Here is a 23640-nt window from a genome sequence, read left to right on the forward strand (position 1 = left end):
AATTGACCAATACATTGTCCTTAACAAACTTTAACTTGATTAACCAGACATCTATCCAAACTGGTAAACAGTCAAATACTAACGTATTATTCCAAAATTCCTCTGCTCTAGATTCTTCGCTTTTTACTTTGATCAATTCATCATATATTTTCCTAACCGTCAATTTACTTAATGAAATAATACTATCAACCAATCTAATATCATTATATACATTAACATTGGATCTAAATTCCGAATACTTATTTTGCAATAAAATTGTACTAGAAAAAAGACATGTTGCAACATAACTGAATAGCGTCTCTTATACGAGTATATTGACTGTACCACCTTCAATCCTAAACTACTATTTTAGCGCTAATCTTATCTATAGGTAGAAACCCTTGTCATCCATTAAATCCCCCACGAACAAAATATAAGAGTTTATCCAATTCATATAAAATAACATTTTTCCTTTGTATAAGATGTCTTTATTTAGCCAAATCATTTCTTTGTGATAATTATGCTGTATATGTGCTTGAATATTTCTTGAATAGTTATACCTTTTTAATAAGAAAAACGTTGATATCAAGTTATAATATAAATAGGGTATCCTGTTTTCAAAAAAAAACATTTGTTGTTAATGTTGTATTTACAATTCATAATAACTTTTATACCACACAGTTGCTGAAACCAGTAATCAAACATACATTTAAATCCAGGGTTTAACTCATTACTCAAATATTTACAAAGCCAAAATAAATTCAACGACGCAACTTTTGTTTCAACATCTAACATATTTTGGCCACCTTCCTCTATTGTGCTAACTACATTAGTTCTTTTAAACTTTGCGGGTTGTCCTTTCCATAGGAAATAAAAAAAAAATAATTTATCGAGCTCCTTTACTATTTCTTTAGGACAAGAAAGAACTTGTGTTGTATGAATTATTTTCGACATAATCAATTACACAATTTGAGATATAAATTATATGAATAAGTGAGTTTTATGGACTTAATGGTACATGATTTGAGAAATTTCGGGTAAATTTCCATAACGAGTCAAGGATATTTGTTTTCATACCGAAACTGCAGGCACAAATGAAAGATTGATAAAACTCTAGAACCGCAAAGAAAGATCAATTACCAAACACCAGCGATTCACAGCAATGGATTATAATGATAAGTGAGGGTGTATTGAAATATTTAAACTAAATCAAAACTATATGGTAATGTTTTGAACTGTAGGATAATGATAACTTGTACGAAGTCATTGCTTTTCCATGGGGAGATCATGGAATTATGGAGAGATAGAGGTAGTGTGTGGGAGGGTGTGTGTGTGTGTGTCCACATTGGCGTGTGTGTGTGTGGGTGTGTGAGTGGGTTGCGGATATGCGTCTGCGAGGGTGCGTGTGTGTGTGTGTGGAGGGGGGGGGGGCTTCCATATTAATCTCATCCTCTAGGTTCCCCTCGCTATTGTGTCGTGCTTCATTATGAACAGTGGGAAATCCCACGTTGCCTTTGACCTTCGCTCAATACACAACGGATAATAATCATGTGTGAGCAAATATATCTGATACTACATTTCATTTTACTCATACAGACTCTACTCACATTAATGGAACAGGGAAGCGCTAACGTTATATTGACTGATTGATACGTCATTTATTTTCATCGAAATCTGAAATTTGTAATGGATGAAATAGGAAAAGCATCTTGGTTTAGCACATTTCTGTTAGTATGTTTCCTTACTAGAGGTAAGTTATATCTGACGTTTTATGTGTTTTTGGTTGAACAAGTGCTGCAATGTGTCATTAATGTTTTGTCAATGGTACAGAGGTGTGTAGTCGAATGTAAGTTTTCACAAGCCAATTTAGCTTCCTGATATTGTGGTTATCGGGTGAGCTATTAAAACCAACGTGTATATTCATTACTCCTTTCATGTTACTTGTTTTTATAGCGAATAACATTGCAATCTGAACCCCCATGGTTCTTGAGATAATGGGGGAAGGGGAGGGAGTGATGGTTTTCGAGTAAAGAAAACGGTCGACGTTTTGCTGTTGTATTGGAGGGATGGGGCGGGGCTTCCACCTAGTGCATAGATCCCACAGTGGCCCGTACGGCGGAGAGCGTCAATGTACATGTATATTTGCCCATCAAGAGCATTCATTCATTATTTATTTATTTAATGAATAAAGAAAATAAATAATATTTATTTTCTTTATTTATACTGCAGTGTATATGCATGTTCCAGTTATGCAGAAATGCCCCCCCCCAAAAAAAAAATGTAAAGTGTATACTGCTATCAAACTCAACTGGTCTTACTGGCGTCACTGGCATTTTGCGTTTAGTTTTACGTATATCATGATCGGTGAATTTGTTGTGAAATCTTTCTGGTTTAATTTTTAAATATGTATTGCAAAATTAATTACACGTTTTCATTGTGAAGTATTTCACACATTTAAATTTATAATATTAAAAAAACAAGTGCCATATTGCATGGATATTTTTTTTCTAAATACTGTTTAAAAATGTATTATTATGCAAAAGAGGCAAACCACTGAAATTAGACGAGCTGACTTATCAGGGGAATATATCTTGTTTCATGTCTTAAGCATAACGATAATTAAAATGAAAGTACTGAGTTCTCAAAATGCTTATAAATATATTAATGATAACATTGAAAAGAATAATAACAATAGTACTGATAACAATAAATGATAATTACAATATATTTGATAGAATTGGTCTTCACTTGATTTTTACTGGTCCAGTTAAAATCAACTAGCCCACTGCAAATATACTGAAACCAGAAAAAAAAATTGCCAAACTGATCCGAGGCAGACACCAGTTTGATGAAAACTCAAAAGTAAACTGGTATTACTACTTTTCTTGAACTGGTATCAATTTGATGGAATTTGTTTCTAATTGATTTTTACTGGTTCAGTTAACAATCAACCGGCCCAGTAAATATGTAATTGAAACCAGTAGAACAAAATACTGGTCATACTGGTCCAGTATACACCAGTTTGATGAAACACAAGTTAGCTAGTGCTTGAACTGGTATAAATTTGATGGAATTTGTTTCCAGCTGATTTTTACTGTTCCAGTTAAAAATCAACTGGCCCAGTATAAATGTACTGGAAACCATAATAAAATACTGTTCATGCTGATCCAGTATACACCAGTTTGATGAAAACAATTTGGCTGGTATTATTAATTTTCTTGAACAGGTATGCCCTTAAGGTACTGCTATCCAGTTGGTTTTTACTGGTCCAGTTAAAAATCAACTGGCCCACTCAGTAAAAACACACTTGAAACCAGTAAATATGGTAAATAAAACAAAAGAATAAGCCTACTGGTCTAACCGTTTTTTCCCTTCTGTCTGTAATTCACCATTCAAATTATACACAGTTTGCATATGTTTAGTTTTCACGCCCTTCTTTGATGCACATACACACATACATGCACGCACACACGATCGTTCGCGGTACGTTTTAACTCTACTCCATGCAAAGGACCACTGCACTTCAAATGAATGCGTGAGTGCGAATGTTCGAAGCGGGGAATCCTCGGTCCCCTTTGACCTTGTCTTCTATACATGTATACAGCTGGTGTTAGATGTTCGTAAGGTTCCATGCGGCGCACATTGATGTGGCGTGCGCAAATGGTATGCCCATAGGTTAATTGTTTGGAAGATATGATTTTGAAGGTGAAAAGCGTAACAGTGAAGAGACAATGAGAGGAGCATTGTGTCTTGACTATCTGATCACATTCCTGATTGCTTACCATGAGCTTGGAATGAGAAAGTAATTTGCAGATTCCTTTTGTGATTTATTTATTCATTTATTTTATTTATTGGTATATATGCACATAAAAATTGACCAGCAGCACAACCTGAAAGGGACAATTTACAAAAATTCATGAAGTACAATACACAGATATAACAAAGCAAATGCATAAAAACATGATTACAGTATTCTACGTCAAAACTTATCTCAAACTATTAGATGTATCTCGTAAATAGAAGTTTGAGAAAGAGATAAATAAGCAAAGTGGAAGAGCGAAAGAGAAGAAGAAGAAGAAGAGAGAGAGAGTAATGGAAAGAGAGAGAGTAATTGAAAGAAAGAGAGGGAGAGAGGGGGTATATCGTCGGCCTTATGCCAAAAGGGCCTTAACTGCTTTTGGCCATTCCGAGATAATGGCGTTTATAAAGGTTTTGGCCTCTCTAATAATCAAAAGTTTGTGGTCGTTTTTTGCTTTTGAAGCCAATTTCGATAAACGTGTTAAGTTATTAAGTTTTACATGAAATGTGTTAAATTTATTATAAAATATTCAGAACCCTAAAATCGGGTTAAGGCCCTTTTGGCATAAGGCCGACGATATGTCCTCCAAATAGAAAGAGAAAATTGATAGAGAGAAAAAACAAAAAGTAGTGAAGAAGAGGAGGGTGACATGGAGAACATAGAAGTCAAAATACTGTAAATTATGATTGACAGTACATAATAAAGATATGAATCCTACATGTATATGAGATACAAAATGATTTATAAATAAAAAAAATAGATTCAACATAAGAACAAATAATATAATACATTTTAGCAAGACAATAACTGTAATCATTTCAAATTTTCCATGTACATAGGCCTAACCTACAAAGAACCGATAGAAAGCTAAAGAAAGGATGTATAGAAAGAAAGAGGGACAGACAAGAAAATAAAAAGAGTAAAGTGTAAGGGACAGGACTCAAAAAGGTAAAGAGAATATTACTATAGGAAAGGGAAAGAAAGAGAAAAGGGGAGAAAAAAATAAGGTACACTGTAAGAGAGTAAGTTTACATTGTAACAACACTAACAAAAAAGAGACAGAAGGATTGTGTCAGCCGACGATCATTTTTTTTTTGCTTGTCAAATTTTTTGGGTTAGCCACTCCTAAAATTTAGGTTGATAACATTTCTTTCTTTTTTTTTGGGGGGGGGGCTTGTCCAATTTTTTACCTGTGTCCATCCCCAAATTTCAGGTGGACTGCCCTAGATTTTGGGGCTTTGAATGAATGAATGAATCTTTATTTCGCTTCAAATCCGATAACAAACAACAACAACAGTAAATCAATGTGATACAAGCAAATAGCAAAGAACAGAAAGTAAATATTACAGGATAATATACATAATACATATAATATACTTGTAACACCCATGAGAATAGATGGAAATGAAACGTGGTGACCTACTAAAAAGCTTAGCTTGTGGACCATAGGCCACCAGAATATTAAAAACTTACATTAGCAATCGTATAAAACATCATAGAACAAACAAACAAAAAATTGTAGTAACCAAGGTACAGATATACATATTTACAAAAGATACACTAAAAAGTAACAGAAAATGAAATGCAGAATGCAAACAAATCCTATTAGACCTAAACTATAAGAATCTAAAATTCAAAAAGAAGAAAGAAAAGAAGAAAAAAAAAGAAAATAGGCAGAGCTCTATTTTTGCATATATAATTGTGGAAAGAATACAATTTATAAAATTAGACAAGATATAACAAGCAGGCATTCGTTTACTGATCTAAGTATTTCTTAAGCAAATCGGTCTTTAACTTGTTTCTAAAAACACTGAGGCTAACTGATTGCTTCAAAGAAGAAGGAAGGGAGTTCCATAATTTTGGCCCGGTATAAACAAATGTATTTAGCCGAAAACTAGTTTTGACTAATGGCAAGTGGAGAAAAGAAACTTGTCTTGTATAGTAAGAATGGATTTGGTCATTTCTAACACATAATGAATAAATTAGGGCAAGAGGAAGTTTTCTTTTATTTAATTGATACATAATGCAACCGAGGTTGAGATCAAATATATCATGTAAATTAAGAAACTTGTTTTCATGAAACAAAATATTAGTGTGATATCGTGAACTAACTCCACATACTAGTCTAATTACCCTTTTCTGCACTTTTAATAACCAAGCCAAATGAACTTTAGCAGCGTTACCCCAGGCAAGGATGCAATAATTCAAGTAAGGCAAAATGAGAGTTGAGTACAACATGCATAAAATATGTTTTGGAATATACTCTTCAATGAATTAATGACTCCTGAATTTCTGGAAAGTAGTTTACATAAATGAGATATGTGAACTTTCCAATTCAGCTTACTATCAATGTATATCCCAAGGAATTTTGTACTCAATACTTCAGTAATCTGAACATCATTAATTTAATATTATCTGGCAAATGTTGTAGGGTATTACTGAATAACATGTAGTTTGTTTTAACAAGATTTGAGGAAAGCCTGTTAGCAATGATCCATTCGTTAACAGAAATTAATTCTGAATTGATAGTTTGCAATAAATTGCAGGGGTTCTTTTCAGAAAAAAATATGCTTGAGTCATCTGCAAACAGGATAAATGAAAGGATTTTTGATGACTGAGTGAAATCATTAGTATATATGAGAAATAATATAGGTCCAAGGAGTGAACCTTGTGGCACTCCACATGTAATTGACTGCATAGATGACTTAACACCATTTAAAAATACAAACTGTTTTCTATCAGAGAGGTAGCTCTTGAACCACTCCAAAGCCTTACCCCGGAATCCATAGAAAGATAGTTTATACAAAAGAACGTCATGGTCAATCGTGTCAAAGGCTTTGGAGTAGTCCAAGAATATACCGACAGTATGGAGCCCATTATCTCTTGCAGAAGAAATTTTGTCAATGAAATGCAGCAGAGCATGAGAGGTAGTGTGTTTTTCACGAAAACCAAATTGTTCAGGAGCGAGAATATTATTGATTTTCAAAAACTTCATAACACGAACAGAAATTATTTTTTCAAGAATTTTAGAAAATCATGTAAGAAGAGAGATGGGCCGGTAGTTTCCAACTTCCTGAGGATTTCCCTTTTTGTATATCGGCACAACTTTGGCTATCTTCATACTCAAAGGAACGATTCCATGTACAATAGATAAATTGAATATATGGGTAATAGGAGAAACAATATCAATGACTTCTTTAATAAGCTTGTTAGATAGTCCATCAGTGGCGTACCGTGGGTTACAGCATTGGGGGGGCACCAGCAAAATTTCGAGTCACTTAGGGAGCGCGCGAAGCGCGCTCAGTTGTCAGGTATTCTGACCTAACAGAGATATTTTAAGGACATGCAGGATATGTATCTCACTGATTAAATAATGCGAGCGCGAAGCGCGAGCTGAAAATTTTTGATATTCAGAGCTAAAAAGGGACATTATAAGCAATTTTTTTGTAATCATGATATGTAACTGTGTCGCTAAACAAACAATGCGAGCGCGAATTGCGAGCTAATTTTTTTTTATATATTGAACCTAATTAGAGAAATTTTTAGGACTATTTCAAAATCCATAAAGAGTATAAATATCTCACCACAGTCATCTAATGCTAGTGCCATCCTTTGCTGATTTTGTTAGAATTACATCTAAACACAGTCATGAAACACCTTTTGTAGTCACTGTAATCATGATTATCATACGCATTTAACTAATCAAATACTGCAAGCGCGAAGCGCGGGATAAAAATTTAGGAAATTTAGACCTGAAGAGGGGCATTCTAAGGCTTGTTTGTATGTATTCCCTAAGACCGAATGTATTTCACTAACCAAATGATGCGAGCGCGAAGCGCGAGCTTAATTTTTTTATTTATTGACCCCAAACATGGATATTTTAAGGACTATGCTTTTTGTGAATCCATTAAGAGTATACCAATCTCACTATAGTCATCTATTGCCAGTGCCAAGCGCTTGCCGATTTTGTTACAATTACATCTAACCACATGAAGTACTTTTTGAAGACATCATTGTTATCATGAGTATCATACGCATCTCACTAATCAAATACTGCGAGTGCGAAGCGCGAGCTGAAAATTTAGGATATTCCGACCTGAAGAGGGGCATTTTAAGGCTTGTTTGTAGGAATTCACTAAGACCCTACGTATTTCACTAGCCGAATGGTGCGAGCGCGAAACGCGAGCTGAAAATTTTTGATATTCAGATCAGAAAAATTGACATTTTAAGGACTGATTTAAGGAGTTCATGAAGAGCAGAAATCTCACCAATTCACTTATGCGAACGTTAGCACGGACAGGAAATGTTTTATATTAAGACCTTAAAATAGGGCAATCACTTTAAGTAGTCATGAAAAATAAGAATATGTCACTACATAAAGCAATAATAACTCGAATTGCGAGGAAATATATTTGTGTATATTAATTTGAAAACGGGAGGTTTTAGTACAACAGGATTATATATCTCGTAAAACAGTCTATGCGAGCACCAATGAAACAAATAATTTTTCATAAAGTAATGAAAAAATGCTTCTTATGTAATATAACATACATGTACAATATAATATAATATAACATTATAATGAACAATAATTTCTTCTTTCCCCACTACGTTTCTCCTCCCTTTTCCCTCTTTTTCTCCCTTTCCCCGTTTTTTTTTTTTTTTTTTTTTTTTTTGGCAGCCGATTGGGGGGGCACGTGCCCCCCCATGCCCCCCCTCCGTAGTTACGCCACTGTAGTCCATCATACCCAGCAGCCTTATTTGTTTTCAAATTATGAACAATGTCAATCACTTCTTTTTCAACGACAAGAGTAAAGAAACATGAACAGGGAAGTCGACTACCAAGGTAATCATGGAAAAGTTTTTGACTAGCGGGAAGACTAGATGACAAATGATTTCGTCGCCAATGGTTATACATGATTTTTTCCAGTCATTCGGGAATGTGCCTTCCTGCAGACATTGATTGAATATATATGTTAGCGGTTCAGCAAGTTCCACTGCAAACTCTTTGACTAGACGAATTGGTAAAGCCCCTTTTACACCTTCACGGATGCAACACGGATCATCACGGATCTCAGTCCGTGATGATCCGGGGTGCCAAATTTGTATTTTTCTAGCATTCCCGGAGTGAGTACGGAGTTAACTGGTTATTAACACGGATATGTACGGAAAAGTACGGAGTCTACAAGGATAGGCAAGGTAGCAAGAGGGATCCTGTTTCATATGCTCCCTGAGCCCACACGGAATACCCGGATGATCACGGATGATACTGGGTCTTTTACACGGACCTTCACGGTTGCTCATATTCTGTACTGGGATATATCTTGCTAGAATGAAGTTTCGTCCCTTTTTGCAGCATCTGGAGCATGCTCGTGCTTGGTTATATGAATACGAACTATTGTTCATGTACGCAAACAATACAAACATTTGACCCGGATAAAGCCGGTATCAACAAGGATCACCCGGTTCTTACAAGGAGCCTCCCGGATGCATTCGGTAGCTACACGGATGTACAAGAAGGCTACAAGGATGAACACGGATGATTATCAGTCCGTGTACTCCGGGATGAAAAATTGAACATGTTCAATTTTTCTCCCGGACATGCCGGTACATCAAGGATGGCGCCGGATGAGTAGCCGGAGTGTACACGGTAGTCCCGGACTGTACACGGATGACCCCGGATTGACAATCCGGGATGATCCGTGTTGCTTCCGTGAAGGTGTAAAAGGGGCTTTTGCCTTTAGTTTCCTCAGAGCACATAGAACATGCCCCTGGTAAATAATCGGTGGAGGGGAATCTGCAGGTAAATAAGCTGAAAGTAGGTTTAAGTCAAGAGGAGGTAATTGGTTACAAATTACAGCAAAGTGGGTATTAATGGAGACAGGGTCATCGTCAAAACCAGGGATTTCTACTTATTTAGAACATAGCTTACACAATTTCTTTATGTGTTTGTGCCACTTTCCAGGTTGTGAATTCTTAAGATCATGTACGGTTTGTGCATAATACTCTACCTTTTACTTTCTTATTTGCCATACTTGCCCGGGGGGCGGGGGCACTTCCATTGACGAGTGGATACCATGCGCGACCAAGGGGTCTTGAAAAACACCCTAAACAGGTATTTTCCATATTTTGAAAATGCACCCCTTAACAAGTATTGGAAACGAATACTATTGGCAAGTAATCACAGAACTAAGCGCCTAAAAAATACAGCGATGTAATTTCCATATTCTGAAAATGAACCCCTTAACAAGTATTGGAAAACAAAACGATACTCTTAAGTATATCAAGTATTCCCTGAAATGAACCCCTAAACAAGTACAGAGATATTTTATTTTTATGTCACGCGTCCGTTCGTCGTCGGTTTTACCTTTATTCCCGACCTTTCGTTTGAGGACGCGCACGCTTATTTTACAACGGTAGTTGATTTTGGAAGAGACTTGTTGGGCCCGTCATCATGGTCGTAAAACTCGGTCCTGCACTGCAAATTGTGTGACATGAGATTTTTTTTCGTTTCGCATCTGCGAAGCAAACATTCAATATGCGTTTCGTGTGCAAAATTCTGGTTGCTACTATGGTAACAGCGATATATCCGATTGAGGACGACTTTCCAAAGCCACATTTGAGTCCTCCTAGAGCTCGAGAGGCCGCCCGGTGGGCCCACTTCCATTGATTAGTGGATACCAGGAGCGACCACGCGTAAAAGAGACAGAGTGGGCAGGTACGTTACGTATAGGCCTATGTAACGTTATCAGGGTGTCAAAACGATGTTTAAAATGCTGAAAAAAGGGATATATATCCAATACTTGTAGGGTTTCACAAGCCAAATACTTGTTAAGAGATGCATTTTCATATTCTGGAAAAGAATTGCTTCCCTTGCTTAGGATAGTTTTCGAACCCCCATGGTCTTGCCTGATATCCACTCATCAATGGAAGTGTTCCCCCCGGAATTTGAATCTAATCCCCCATTTCTGGGGAAAGTAAAACATAATGCCCATTACATTGTGTGCGAGAGGCATATCGTTTGCGTAGAAGGAGCAAACAAAAGAAACAAAAGGAAACGTATAGCATATATGCTGTGTACATATCAACGCATGCGAAATGTTCGGCTGGAGAGGTTGATCTGACCCATGAAATCAATTATTGCCAGTGATCCACCAATAATCCACATTAAATGTAATATCGATTCGATGGACTTTAATGATCTATATCTAAGCCTTCATTCAGTAAGTTTTTCCTCACTCAATATGTACTCGATTTGTTTGAAAAACCACTTTCTTATCCATGTCATAATCTATTTTAGGTCCTGCATTTCGAATATCTCCAGCCATCAGTCGTAATATACAGTCAGACTGCAGGTCCCAAGAAAGTGGCTTCTTTCATCCAAGTGATATTCATGACTTGAGATGTTTTGCATATTTAATGGGCTTGATGCGGACCAAAGCACCTCTTTTCATTCGGTCATTGCTGCTCTAATTATGCATTGTAAAGAAGAAGAATCACTCTTTCAGATCATGTGTTTGGATTTATTCAAATATTTTGTAATATAGGTTAAAATTTTTATCTAAAATATGCTACAAAATAAATATTTTCACCTGACAAAAGCGGCTATTTTCACACTTTATTTTTGTTTGAGCCCAAATGATTTTTATATCATGATAAAGCTGAATAGGTATGCTTTGAAATGATATAGGTTTCAAAATAAGGATTGGTTTAATCGGGTCAAGATCAAACTTTTCATTTGCCAAGTACATAAAGCAATTTGAAAACAAGAATACTGCACTCTGATTGGTCAAAGAGACCACACAATGGCAAATTCCAACGGTCCCAGTGCCTGGGTTCGTGGGAAGGTCACACTTCCCATGTGGTAATCTCCTCAAATACACCGCGCCTGTTGTTCTGTGAACCTTATCCAGCCAATCAGAACTCTGGATTTCATGCAAGTACAACATTTCAGAAATCTCGTCTTGTACCTTGGTGGGAAAAGTGTGATCTTGACCCGATTAAAAGAGTGGCATTGTGAGAAAGTACAGAAGTTCAGCTTTATGGTGATATAGATATCATTGAGGTTCAAAATAAAAAGTTTTGCAGAATTTGCAAAAGAAAACAGAGGAAGAAAATTCAGTTTTGAGGCACATTTTCAGGCCAGAAATTTACTTATTTAACAAAATATTGTATACAAAATAAATGACCAATATGAAAGAGTAATATTTACTCTATCTGATGGTGCAATAATATTTCATTTAACTTGAGGTTAAAACAGGTAAATTCTTAGAGAAAGAAAATCTCACGAATCACGAGATTTTGCAAGGAGGATTCAGCCACGAGATGATTTGGATGAATCTTGCCTTTTTGCTCATTAGCATAGGGACCTGCGGTCTGACTGGATACATGCATGTATGGTGCGGGTGTCGCGGAAAAGTATTTTGCACACGAAAAGCAGATCTGTAGGACCTGTAACCCCCTGTAACACAAAGCTTAGCATTGATTGTAGAGCAGTTTTCTACGTTTGATTCTATTGACTATAATGCACAATCAATCTTAAAAATCAGGTGCATGATTAAGCGTTAACTTTTGTGTTAGGGGACCCTAATACTAGCGTCCATGAGGATTGCGAAAGGTCCCAATTTTGGTTTAGTACGGCCCCACCTTCCACACCTCGCGCAAATCGGACTCTAAACACGTAGTGTTGGGGCAAAAAGGACGTCCTTCAGAAAACATTTTGATTTTGTTTTGTCATTCCTGCATATTTGATCCTAAAGATATTTGATCCTAAACACGAAATAGATACCCTTTTTTCAATATTTTTGTTGTTTTGACACCCTTATCACGTTACGTACGTAACGTGCCCTATCTTGAAAAAGACATCATTTTTACGGGGTTTTGGGGGGTCGCGCATGGTATCCACTCGTCAATGTAAGTGGCCCCCGGGCAGTGATGTAAAATTTGATTTATTACTATAGGAAAGTAAGGCGTGACTGCAATGACTGCATCTGGATTCAAGGCGTGACTGGATTCATTCATTGCAGTCATGCCTTACTTTGGCGTGACTGGATTCATTCATTGCAGTCATGCCAAAGTAAGGCGTGACTGGATTCATTCATTGCAGTCATGAGTGTGTGAGAGAGTGACCCACCTTACAAAGAATGCACTGCCAATGAATCATTTCGTTTTGCTCAATAATAATAGTCAATGACTCTTCATTTAGAATACAATATCACCTTTCTCCTCTCACTTTTTTTTCATAGGTTGTTTGGCCAGGGTATATACTGAAAAACATGCAATAGGATGGTTTGGTGAGACGGTACGTCTCCCATGTGAATTCCTCTACACGGATGTCCTTGCATTGTACTGGATGAACAGCAGTGGTGAAACAAAAGTATCGTATTTCAAAGGCGAACTTGTGAGCTTCGATGAACGGTTTCGTTTGAACGACGACTATTCAGTCGATATCCTGAATTTAACGGTGTCAGACGAAGGAGAATACACTTGCAGATTAGAACTTGATTCTGGAGATAGTTACCTTAATAGTTCCGAACTCACCATCTACGGTAAGTAGTCTTCATGTGCATACTTGATAGTCAGCCGATTAAGGTTTGTTGGGGGGGGGGGGTAAGGGTAGGGTGATCAGGGACTGCATCATTAACAGGGGTGCCCTTTTTTTTAAATAAACCTCAAATGAAATAACGGATGACATTTTTATCTATTCAGAATGTTTTTAAAGATTTTAGAATATAAGAAGTTATAGAGGCTATACCACCTTAGTTAAAGCGAAAAAAGAAACGTGATTTTTTGAAATGGCGTCCCAAAGGAAGGTTAATATGTCAATATGTGACATAATCTTGGGAATGAGGGCAAATAAACGAAATTTCTTGTACTTTCCGTTTCTCGAAACTCGGTCTCTTTTCCATTACACAGCGTCTCCATCGATGCCTCAGGTAACAAATTGTGACCCTCAGTCAACAAATAACCCATACCAACATCTGTGCATCGTTGAAGCAGCCAACACATATCCGTTTAACCTAGAATGTGTTGTCAGTGGCTTCAAACCCGATGTAACCCTTGAATGGACGTCATCTGGTAAAGTGAAGCAACCCCTTGGAGATCCATCCCAGAGGACATTGCCCGATGGAAGATATGAAAAGGAGGCGACCATCACTGTGGCTGCTAAAGAAGACGAAGAACAAAATTTCACCTGTACGGTAAGGGGCAATGCAACCAATGGCACTGACAGGTCAACAACCGTTACTGTGCTGGTTCCACCTCCGTCGACAGGTATAGAACAATAGTGAATACTATATATATTATATATACTCTATATTACCCACTTAGTTTTTATTCCCGGTTTCGGCATATTTTTTTACCAATAGTTGTGAGGGCAGCATGTTACCCAGGCTTGGTTAAACGTTGGGCATTTAAAAAAAAACTATTTAAAATGTTTTAATAGTTTGGTATATACTAGAGTTGTCCAAATGAGAGCCCATGTTTACTGGTTAAGTGTTCCTGTTACCATCGAGCTCTTTGAATCGAATGCAAAAATAAAACCTAGTTCAGGCATGGATCCTTGCCTCCTGGAAATCGAGTTCTCAATCTGTTTGATTACTGGCTAGGGATGAAGCCCATGTTTTAAAAAGAAATAAGCAGACAAGGGAAACTGGACAGGAGGAAAACAACTGAATCTATTAAAAAAAAACTCAGTCTGTCATGTCTGTATAGGATATCGCACCAAAAAGAGAAACCCTAAATTTCGAAAGAAAGTTAATATACTCAAAACACACCATGTGTCAATACTATTCTTTAGGTATCACAGGCCTAATTCATTCCCCATAGACTCATGTGTTAAATTGGCACTTTAAAAAATTCATACAAAATAAGGATGAAATTCGGGGGTCGAATGTTTACTACCAGTGGATAGGATATATATCTGGCAATCCATATCTGATCAGAAAAGGGTCCCTCTACCGGCTCATTTTAAAAATAAATTGGCGTGTTTGAAGACACCTTCGGGGGGGGAGCAGATTCATCACCTCAAACAGCAAAATAGCCCTAATCCTTCCGCCAGTGAAAATATAGTCCAAAATTGGTGATATTTCTTCCCAATTTGGGAAAAGGAAGTTCAGTAATTACCAAAAATATAATCAGTGTTAGATGGACAATCATAATTATGCATACACTCTGTCAATCAGCCATATCAAAATAAAAAAATAGCAATGGGTTGGCTCGAATGAATATATATGGCCTGCCACTAGTGATTAGGTCCGTGTAACCTGTACTTTTCTGAAATGATTATTATTATGTTATTTTCAATTTGATCTTTTTTTTAAATTTCTTTGATGCAGTGATCGTTGAACCTATGAGGAGTGGACTTTCAGTTGGAGTCAAGGTTGCGATATATATCTTTGTTATACTGCTATTGATAGCCATTGGAATAGTCGCTTTATTTGTGACTTTGCTGGTTCTAAGGAAGAAGAAAAGACTATCGCCCCTAGGTATTTGACTTTATATCATTCATCAAAGATAAATCAACATAAAAAGAGAGAAAGCCCCTAAAAAATCTGAGATGATTGGTAAAAGTTTTAACATAGAAAAACTTTAAGCTGTATGTGCGTGGGCCTACATCACTTTGTAATCACCCTATATATTGATCATATTTTGTTTATTGGCACATTTGATGGTATATTTCTTTATTTCATGATCCGGTGAGAAAGTTGTAAATTGTAATATTAGTTTTTGATACATTTTGTTGTACAAAGTAATTCTATTTATATTACCTTTATACTTCATTTTCCTTTCTCTTTACCGCTTAGAGGCAATTTTGTGATTTTATATAAAATTGCAATTGTATATAAAATTGTTATTATTATTATTACATATATACTAACATGAATTTTAAGTAAACTGTAAACACGGTAAAGGTCTCCTTTATTTATAATATGCAAACAAAAAGCAAGTAATGAAAAGAAAAAATAAGTAGAAGAAGAAGAGTAATCATGTTTAACGCTAAACTAAAAATTCAAAATGATATTTTTCTTTTTTGTGAACCTATGACAACATCCTATCGATGTTATACAAGTCATTTTTTTTACAATTACATGACATGTCCTTCGTTGCCTTGATTTACCACTTGCATTTGCTTCATTTCTCAAATATACACGGTTCACTTATTCCCCATTTTCCCATTTTTTTCTTAAACCAAAATCAGTTTTGCTACTATGATTGAATTTCTATTTACAATCGCCGGGTTTATAAAAAAAAAAAAGTTCTAAGACCTAAACTCAGAGCGCTCTATGTAATTTTATTGCGATCCGAATAAATTGTAATAACATTTGACTCCCATCCAATAAAGTCTTGGCGATCAGAGTTCAGAATAGTGGTACGAAAGAAATCGAAATTCAGTCTAGTTTGAGCCTCCCTGTATAGGACTAAAAGAAAATTCATTTCCAAATCGTAATGACGTCATCATCTGCTGCAACTTGAAGCCGATTTGGACTTTACTCCGACCACATGGCTTGCCGCAAATAAAACATATGATTCATTATTCCTAACATTATGCCGAGCTTCAAATAGAATTATTTCACTTTTTGGAACTTTCATATTTAATGCGAAATGTGATTTATTAAAGAAGGAAAATCATGTCATATCGGATCGCGTAGTGCGCTGGGCTTAAAAGAATGGTCCCACTGCACTGCAAAGCGGATGTAAAACGTAAATTAAATCTTGTCTTCCGTTGGAAGACGCTTTACATCTGCATAAATACGTGTTACTTACGCTCTATCCATCGAGGATCCGTCCACTGTGATTTCATCCGCACAAACAGTTTGAGTGTGCACCAAACTTAAGGTTTGGTCCCACTGGCCGACGGACACAACGCATTGATTTCGTGGTGGCTCCATCCGTTTTTATCCGCTCCAGACAATAGACTAAATGGGCGAACGATGAAATCACAGTGGACGGATGCTCGATGGATAAAGAGCGTATGAAACCGTATGCAAAGAGTACACAACGGATACACAACTGTTAACATTTTCCTGCGGATGGCAAGAATTTTCCGTTTTGCATCATCTCTGCATCCGTAAGTGCAGTGGGACCAAGCCTTGAACGGATGAACTTTCCGCCGGTATGATCCGCAACATATACGAGCAACAAACGTTCCATGTCCGTTATCATCCGTGAAACATCTGCTGTATCCTCTCTGCATCATCGCAACTCAGATCCACTGAAGCTGAACGGCGGAAATAGGGAGGAAAAATAAGGAACATGGAACGTCTATACATCGTATAGACACGGGAATAGAAAGGATGTAAGCGTATGCATCTCGTAAATAAAGTATTCAAAATCCCCTCGTTCATGTCGTTTGAAGCTGTCATCCGCTTCCATCCGTTTTCATCCGCATGGTTTTAACATCCGCGCTTCATACGTGCACCACCCATGTCCATTCTTTTGCGTTGTGTTTTCGACAACCTTGTCCATTTAGGAACGGATGAAAATCGAATGGATCCACCCGCGATATGTTGCTCGTCCACTGTGTCCTTTATGAATTCGTTTTGTATACGTCAGCCAGTGAGACCAGGGATGAGAAAATTCACATAGATCTTATGCCTTTCTCTATAGTAGACACCAACTCGCGCATCTGCCGTGGAAAACACAAAATTAAGACCCCTTGTTTTTCCTTTTTTAAAAGGTGAAGTAGTCTTGAATGTCATTCCTTGTCTGAGATCAGTATACTCGATGCCTATACCAGATCCAGAAGAAGTGAGATTACGTGAGTATTGCATTCAAATTTCATTTTTGTGGATGCATGCTGGATATAATGATTCCCTGGTAAATGATACTTCAAGAACTATAATAGTTTCAGGGTGAATGTCCGAATTCCAGGTTTCTTTAGATGTTTAACAGGGCGAACATTCGATTGTATAATATCATAAGCCAAATCTTATTCAAATCATTGCAAAGCTTAAATGCAACAAAAAAGTGAAAATTTTTTAATGCAATGGTGACCCTTTGATTGATTATGACTAATATTACTAACATATATAGTATTCATTGATGAACATCTTTCCGCGATCATTATTTTTTTTAATTCGAGACCCTTTTGCATGCACATTTCAGAAAATATCAAGGAAGAATTAGCTGATCTACGTAAACGTTTACTGGACTTCAAATTTAAGCGAGATGGATCCATGGTGAAGTCAGCACACATCGGCTTGTTTGGAGAAATGGGAGCTGGAAAGTCGTCCTTCATAAATTCTCTTGAATTTGCACATACAGGTTAGGCTCTACGATCATACACAGCAAAAACTGTGGTGTTAACCAGTTTTACACCTATAGGTGTTATTACAACACCTTTAGTTGTTACATTTACACTCTTTGGTGTTATGTTCAATCTCTAGGATGTAATTTTAACACCTCAGGGTGTGGTCCTCTATTAACACCAATTTGTGACAGTTTTAACGCCACAGCTTTTACAGTGTATGGCATACCATTATGAACAAAGAAGGTGCGAACTGATAAGAAGGAGAGAGAGAAATTGAAAAGATCGTTTTTAGATTAGCGATTGATCGCTAATTTGGAAGAAAAATTCTGATTGTTCATCCCAGTTAGTCTCCTGAGCGAAATGCGCATGCAACGATGATCTTGATAGGCTAATTCATTTAGCTATTAAATGGATAGTCCAGGCTGGAATATTTATCTCTCAATAAATAGAGTAAAATTTACAGAGCAAAATACTGGAATTTTGATCAAAATCGGATAACAAATAACGAAGTTATTGAATTTAAAAATTTGCATTATTCCGGTGAAACAGTCCTAAGCATGTCTTTTTGAATATTCATTAGGCAGGTTGATGATGTCACATCCCCACTTATTCTGTTGTATTTTATTATACAAAATTATGTTTATTCATTTTTTTTCTAGCAAGAACTAAAACAATTGGATTGACAAGTGATTAAGTGCATTAGTTTTTTTTGCCGCAACTTATTTCATCATAATGGAGACACATCATTTACACATGTATGAAAAAATGAAACATTTATCATTTCATTCACAGGAAAAAGGAAAGTGGGGATGTGACATCATCAGCCCACCTAATGAATATTCGTGACGATGTGCATGTAACTGTTTTCACAAAATATTGATAAACTTTAAAATTCAAGAACCTCGTTATTTGTTATCCGATTAGACGAAATTTTCAGCATTTTTCTCTCTGAATTTCGCTTTATTTATTCAGATATGAATATTTTCAGCCCGGAACATCCCTTTAATCGCTATTAAACCTTTGTGTCATATTACGCGGCCCTGGTGATCTTAATGACTTCACTTAAGCAATAAGAAAATGAATGCGTATAATGGTCTTGGCCATTTTGGGGGCGATTTACAAACTTTATTTCAACGGTCTGAAACATCATTTCCTTGCCAAATAGAGGTTTTTCTACTCTCATCAAACAGGCAAATATAAAGAGAGTCAGGTGGTCGGTGACCTGGAATCTGGTGGAGGAAAAACCATTGCACGCACTGTCCTAAAGCTCACTAAGAGCATTCATATTTTCGACAACCGAGGCATGGCCGACTTCCAGAAAAATTACCTGACTGAAGTAACCGCTCAGATTCGTAAGTTATACTATCCTTTAATCAAATCTTTAGATCGTCGCTTCTGATTTTTAGCAATATCTGCAGCCATTGGTGACAGATCAACCATTATTTTAATATCTGAATACTTGTTTCTTGAGAGAATGGCAATCAATCACAACTATTTGCAGAAACCTTTAAATTAACTTACAAAGATGACATCTGGCAAAAAAAGAGAAGACAATTTGAAGTGAAATCGGGTGTGAAAATTGCACATAATTTTTTTTTACGAATGAATTTGACTATTTTATTCCTAATAAAAAAAGTAATAATTTTCAGACTTTTTATTGGCGTGTAGTTTTTGTGGTAAATAATGCGCGAAATAAATTTCGGCGCGAACGGCGGCCGAGATACATCTCAAATAGCCCAGTCCTTTTTAGGGTTAACATTTTTTAAAACTAATATTTGATTTAAACTAAGTGACCATGCAAGTCCGAATGTTTTATTTTTCTCACCCAAAAAGGATTTTTCTTATACTATCTTTAAATCCAATCAAGATTTATACATAAAATATTGCATTAATTATACTGGCAGGTGGAGAACGCGGACCAGACATAGAAAAAATCAAGCCAAGTGAACAGGAAGAAATACATTGTGCTGTCTTTGTGTACAAAAAGTCGTAAGTCAATTTCATTCTTCATTAGAAATTAAGCACATTTGGTTTATGTCAAATTCAAAAGGCCTCCTATACTCCAACTTAGATATGTATTTAGCGTATGCGGATCCAGGGGGGCGAGGCCCCCCCCCCCCCCTATTGGCAGAAAATAAAAAGAATCTTTCATGTCACTATATAAATTTTTCGCTCGCGCTTCGCGCTTGCGTTGCCTCTAGGTGATTTTCATATCTTGTTCAATATGGAGTTTGAATATCAAGTTTGGATGTCAATATAGAAAACCCGGGATATATAACATATTTCACCTCGGAAATCGAACTTTCATTATTTTGTGTGATTTACAAATTTATTTTAAAAAGTGCTCTGTAAAAATGTCAGTTTTATGGCCTGATTATCAACATTTTCTGGTCGGGCTGCGCGCTCGAAAATTTTGATTAATCAGGTAAGTATAATTTTCTTGTAGTCCATCAAGTTTTCAAAATATTTCTTTTCAGGTCTGATTGTCAAAACGTATCAGCTAGCGCACCACGCTCGCATTTTGTTTGGCGAGTTATGTATGTTTCAATACTGATTATACAACAAACTACTTAAAATCCCATTTTCATGACAGGTTATCAAAAAATTTTGCTTGCGATTTGCTCTGGCATAAATGGTTAAAAATATATTAATTGATGCATCCTATTTATGATTACAACATGCTTGAAATGTCCAGTTTTTAGGCCGTAATATCATCAAATTTCGTGCCCTCAATATGCATTAACGAATAAGATATTATTTTAGAAATTAAATTGTCCCCTTTGTTTTATCTCGCGCTTCGCAAGAGCAATAGGAAGATAGTCATCGTTTTCATAATGATAACATGTCCTAAGGACATTATACATTCTATTCTAAAGTATTTGTACTAACAAAAATATCTTTTTTATCTAGTCCATTCAGTTGGCAATACGGACTTGCATTCATTGGGGACTTCGCCAAGGAGGTCAGGCAACACACTGGTATGTAGGTTTATTTCCAATTTCGTCTAATGCCAATTTGTCCAATTGCCAACTCGTCTACTATCATTATTTTGGTCTACCATCAGTTCATCCACTCAACACATGGTCTACTTTAATTTAGTTTAATTACATTTCGCCTTATAATCAGTTGGTCCAATAGCCATTTAGTCCATACACCATGTGGTCGCATTGGACTTAGTGTTATATTGTGCAACATGAATGAAAAAGAAATGGATATTAAACCTACTGGTCATGAGACGAAAGTGTCATGGACGAAATGGTGATTTGACGAAGTGATGACTGGATCAAATGGTTGTTAGACGAAATGTTGATGGACGGAATGGCATTAGACTACATGAAAGTATACCATGTGGTGAGTGGACGAGTTGGCAGTAAATGAATTGGCAATTTACCGGTATGGTATTGTTACTCTCGACACCCTGAAACCGTTGAGGCATATGGCACTCAAAATGTATTTGCATTGTCGACATAATATGTCGACAATGCAAATTAGCCCCGCAGCTGGTATCTCATTCATGAATCACATGTAAGATCTTATAAAAAAAATCTTACTGAAGGGTGGCAAAGGCAATCAAGCAACCTCAGTGATTATTCGACAAGATCTGATGTTAACGATCGACTTAATAATGAGGTCTACTTGACTATAAATAAGCATCAAGTTGTTTGTAGCATGATAAAACTATGCTCCCCTTAAAACATATAACATACCTTTTTTCAACAAACATCGAGTAAATTATCATTTGGTAGAAACTCTAGTTTTTTTGGGGAAAATGTAATTGATCCATGTTCGTGTCAGGAGCGACGTCCTTGCATTAAGGACTTTCACATGAGGGGAATGATTCGTGTGCTGAAACCATTGTAAACATTTCTGCTTCCTTACTATGTTTATTGATTTATTGACACAATTTTTAACCTCTTAAGATTTTACAAAATGTTATCTTATTTTGCCTACAGATACATGCTTTTTTCCTTATTTTATCAACACACTATCCATAGGCTAATGGATTTTTAGTTTGAAGGATCGATGCGTGATGAATCAGCCACCGAGGAAATTTGGTAGCGTGTAGAAGCATTATAGGCCTGTATCTATCACGCTAGAATTGTGTGTTATTTTCGTTATCATTATTAAATGTTCGTAATATTGGTCTAAAAGAAAAGTTTGAAATGGGTAATCAGGAGTGGTTTAACGAGTGATCGGGGGGGGGGGTCGACCAAACGATGTATAATAAATAAAAAAAGCGACACAGAATCCAGTTTTTTCCTCCAATTCTATTTTCCTTAAGGTTTGGAAACAACAGTCATCATTTACATGGCTAAAGTCTATAAAACCAGTAACTAATGAATAATTATGATTTCTAGAAATACAAAGTTAGTGTTTTTGTGTGTGTTCATTCCAGGTCATCCCCCAATGATCGTCATTACCCATGCAGCATCGCTTACCGAATCGGAAAGATACGACATCAAAACAGAACTTGCTACCCAAGATGTAAATGAGAACGTGTACTTTTTCGAAAATTACACGAAAAACAATTGCTTGGAAGATGAAGAAAAAAGTGTTGAGTTGCTGAAGTTCCTTGAAGATGCTCTCAGCAATTCTGGAGGTAAGGTGGCGCACAAAGACAGATAAAAAAGGTAACGCCTATGAAGTCAAAATCCAAGTCAAAGAAAGAAAAGAAACATAAACAGGAAGAACAACCGTCGACAGTAACTACGAGAGACCCAGTGCTGATAATGCTCATGAAAACAAGTAGTCAAGTCAAGAACCCCAACATCACCGTCAAGTTGGGTATGACTACATTTTTTTTGCTGGAAGTTGTAGTATAGGGTGTCTACTCCCAGAATCCGATGGGTTCCACCTTGGCACCCTTGGGCATTTTTATTGACGTCATAGGCCACGCCCACTTTCTCACATACCTCTTATATATGATTTTCATATTTTACAGAATTTACATGTCCTGTTTGGTATCAAATAAAAGCTAATGAAAAATCAAATGCAAATATATGAATTACTGGGAATTTTAATTACGAAAAGGTCAGTTATAGGTCGTTTAAGGTCATGAAAGGTCAAATTGTCTTACAAATAAAAGTAAGACATATAATGCGGAACATACCATGCTTTAAATACAAACAAGTTAGGTATTAGATGCATTTTTTGCAAAGGTTAAGTCAGAAATAGAAATCGTCAAAGAGTGAGGAGGTAGAACTCTATACACACCAAATATATCTCAACCAAACATGAAATATTTCACATTATATGTTGCATTAATTACATTTGTGGCCCAGTTTGACCTTTTATAACCATAAAATGACCTTTAATTGTCCTGGAATAAATGCCTGGTGATTCATATAAGTGGATTTTATTTTGAATTTGATTCAATTCGATATCAAATATGATATGTTTATTCCGTTAAATATTTAAGAGGAATGTGAAAAAGTGTCTAGCCTATGACTTCAATAACAAAAAAATGCCCAAGGCGACCCAGTTGGCATCCATCGGATTCTTGAAGTAGACACCCCATACTACAATTTCCAGCAAAAAAATCGCAGTCATACGTAACTTGACGGTCATGCAACAATTTTGATCATATCTACCCGACGAAAGGGATTCTTTG

At 36.4% G+C, this 23640-nt stretch overlaps 1 protein-coding gene across 1 annotated transcript; it reads left to right on the top strand.

Annotated features, from left to right (window-relative positions):
• Positions 1 to 1506: 1506 nt before the first annotated feature.
• Positions 1507 to 23228, top strand: LOC121422193. Its single transcript, XM_041617090.1, has 10 exons — positions 1507 to 1729; positions 13024 to 13326; positions 13694 to 14050; positions 15115 to 15264; positions 17457 to 17537; positions 17885 to 18043; positions 19220 to 19381; positions 19934 to 20018; positions 20940 to 21007; positions 22426 to 23228. Exons 1-10 carry the CDS (start codon positions 1666 to 1668, stop codon positions 22653 to 22655), a joined length of 1659 nt encoding a protein of 552 aa, XP_041473024.1. The 5' UTR covers positions 1507 to 1665; the 3' UTR covers positions 22656 to 23228.
• The last annotated feature ends 412 nt before the right edge of the window (positions 23229 to 23640 follow it).

Source organism: Lytechinus variegatus, chromosome 1 (assembly GCF_018143015.1).
Source record: "Lytechinus variegatus isolate NC3 chromosome 1, Lvar_3.0, whole genome shotgun sequence".
Taxonomy (NCBI): domain Eukaryota; kingdom Metazoa; phylum Echinodermata; class Echinoidea; order Temnopleuroida; family Toxopneustidae; genus Lytechinus; species Lytechinus variegatus.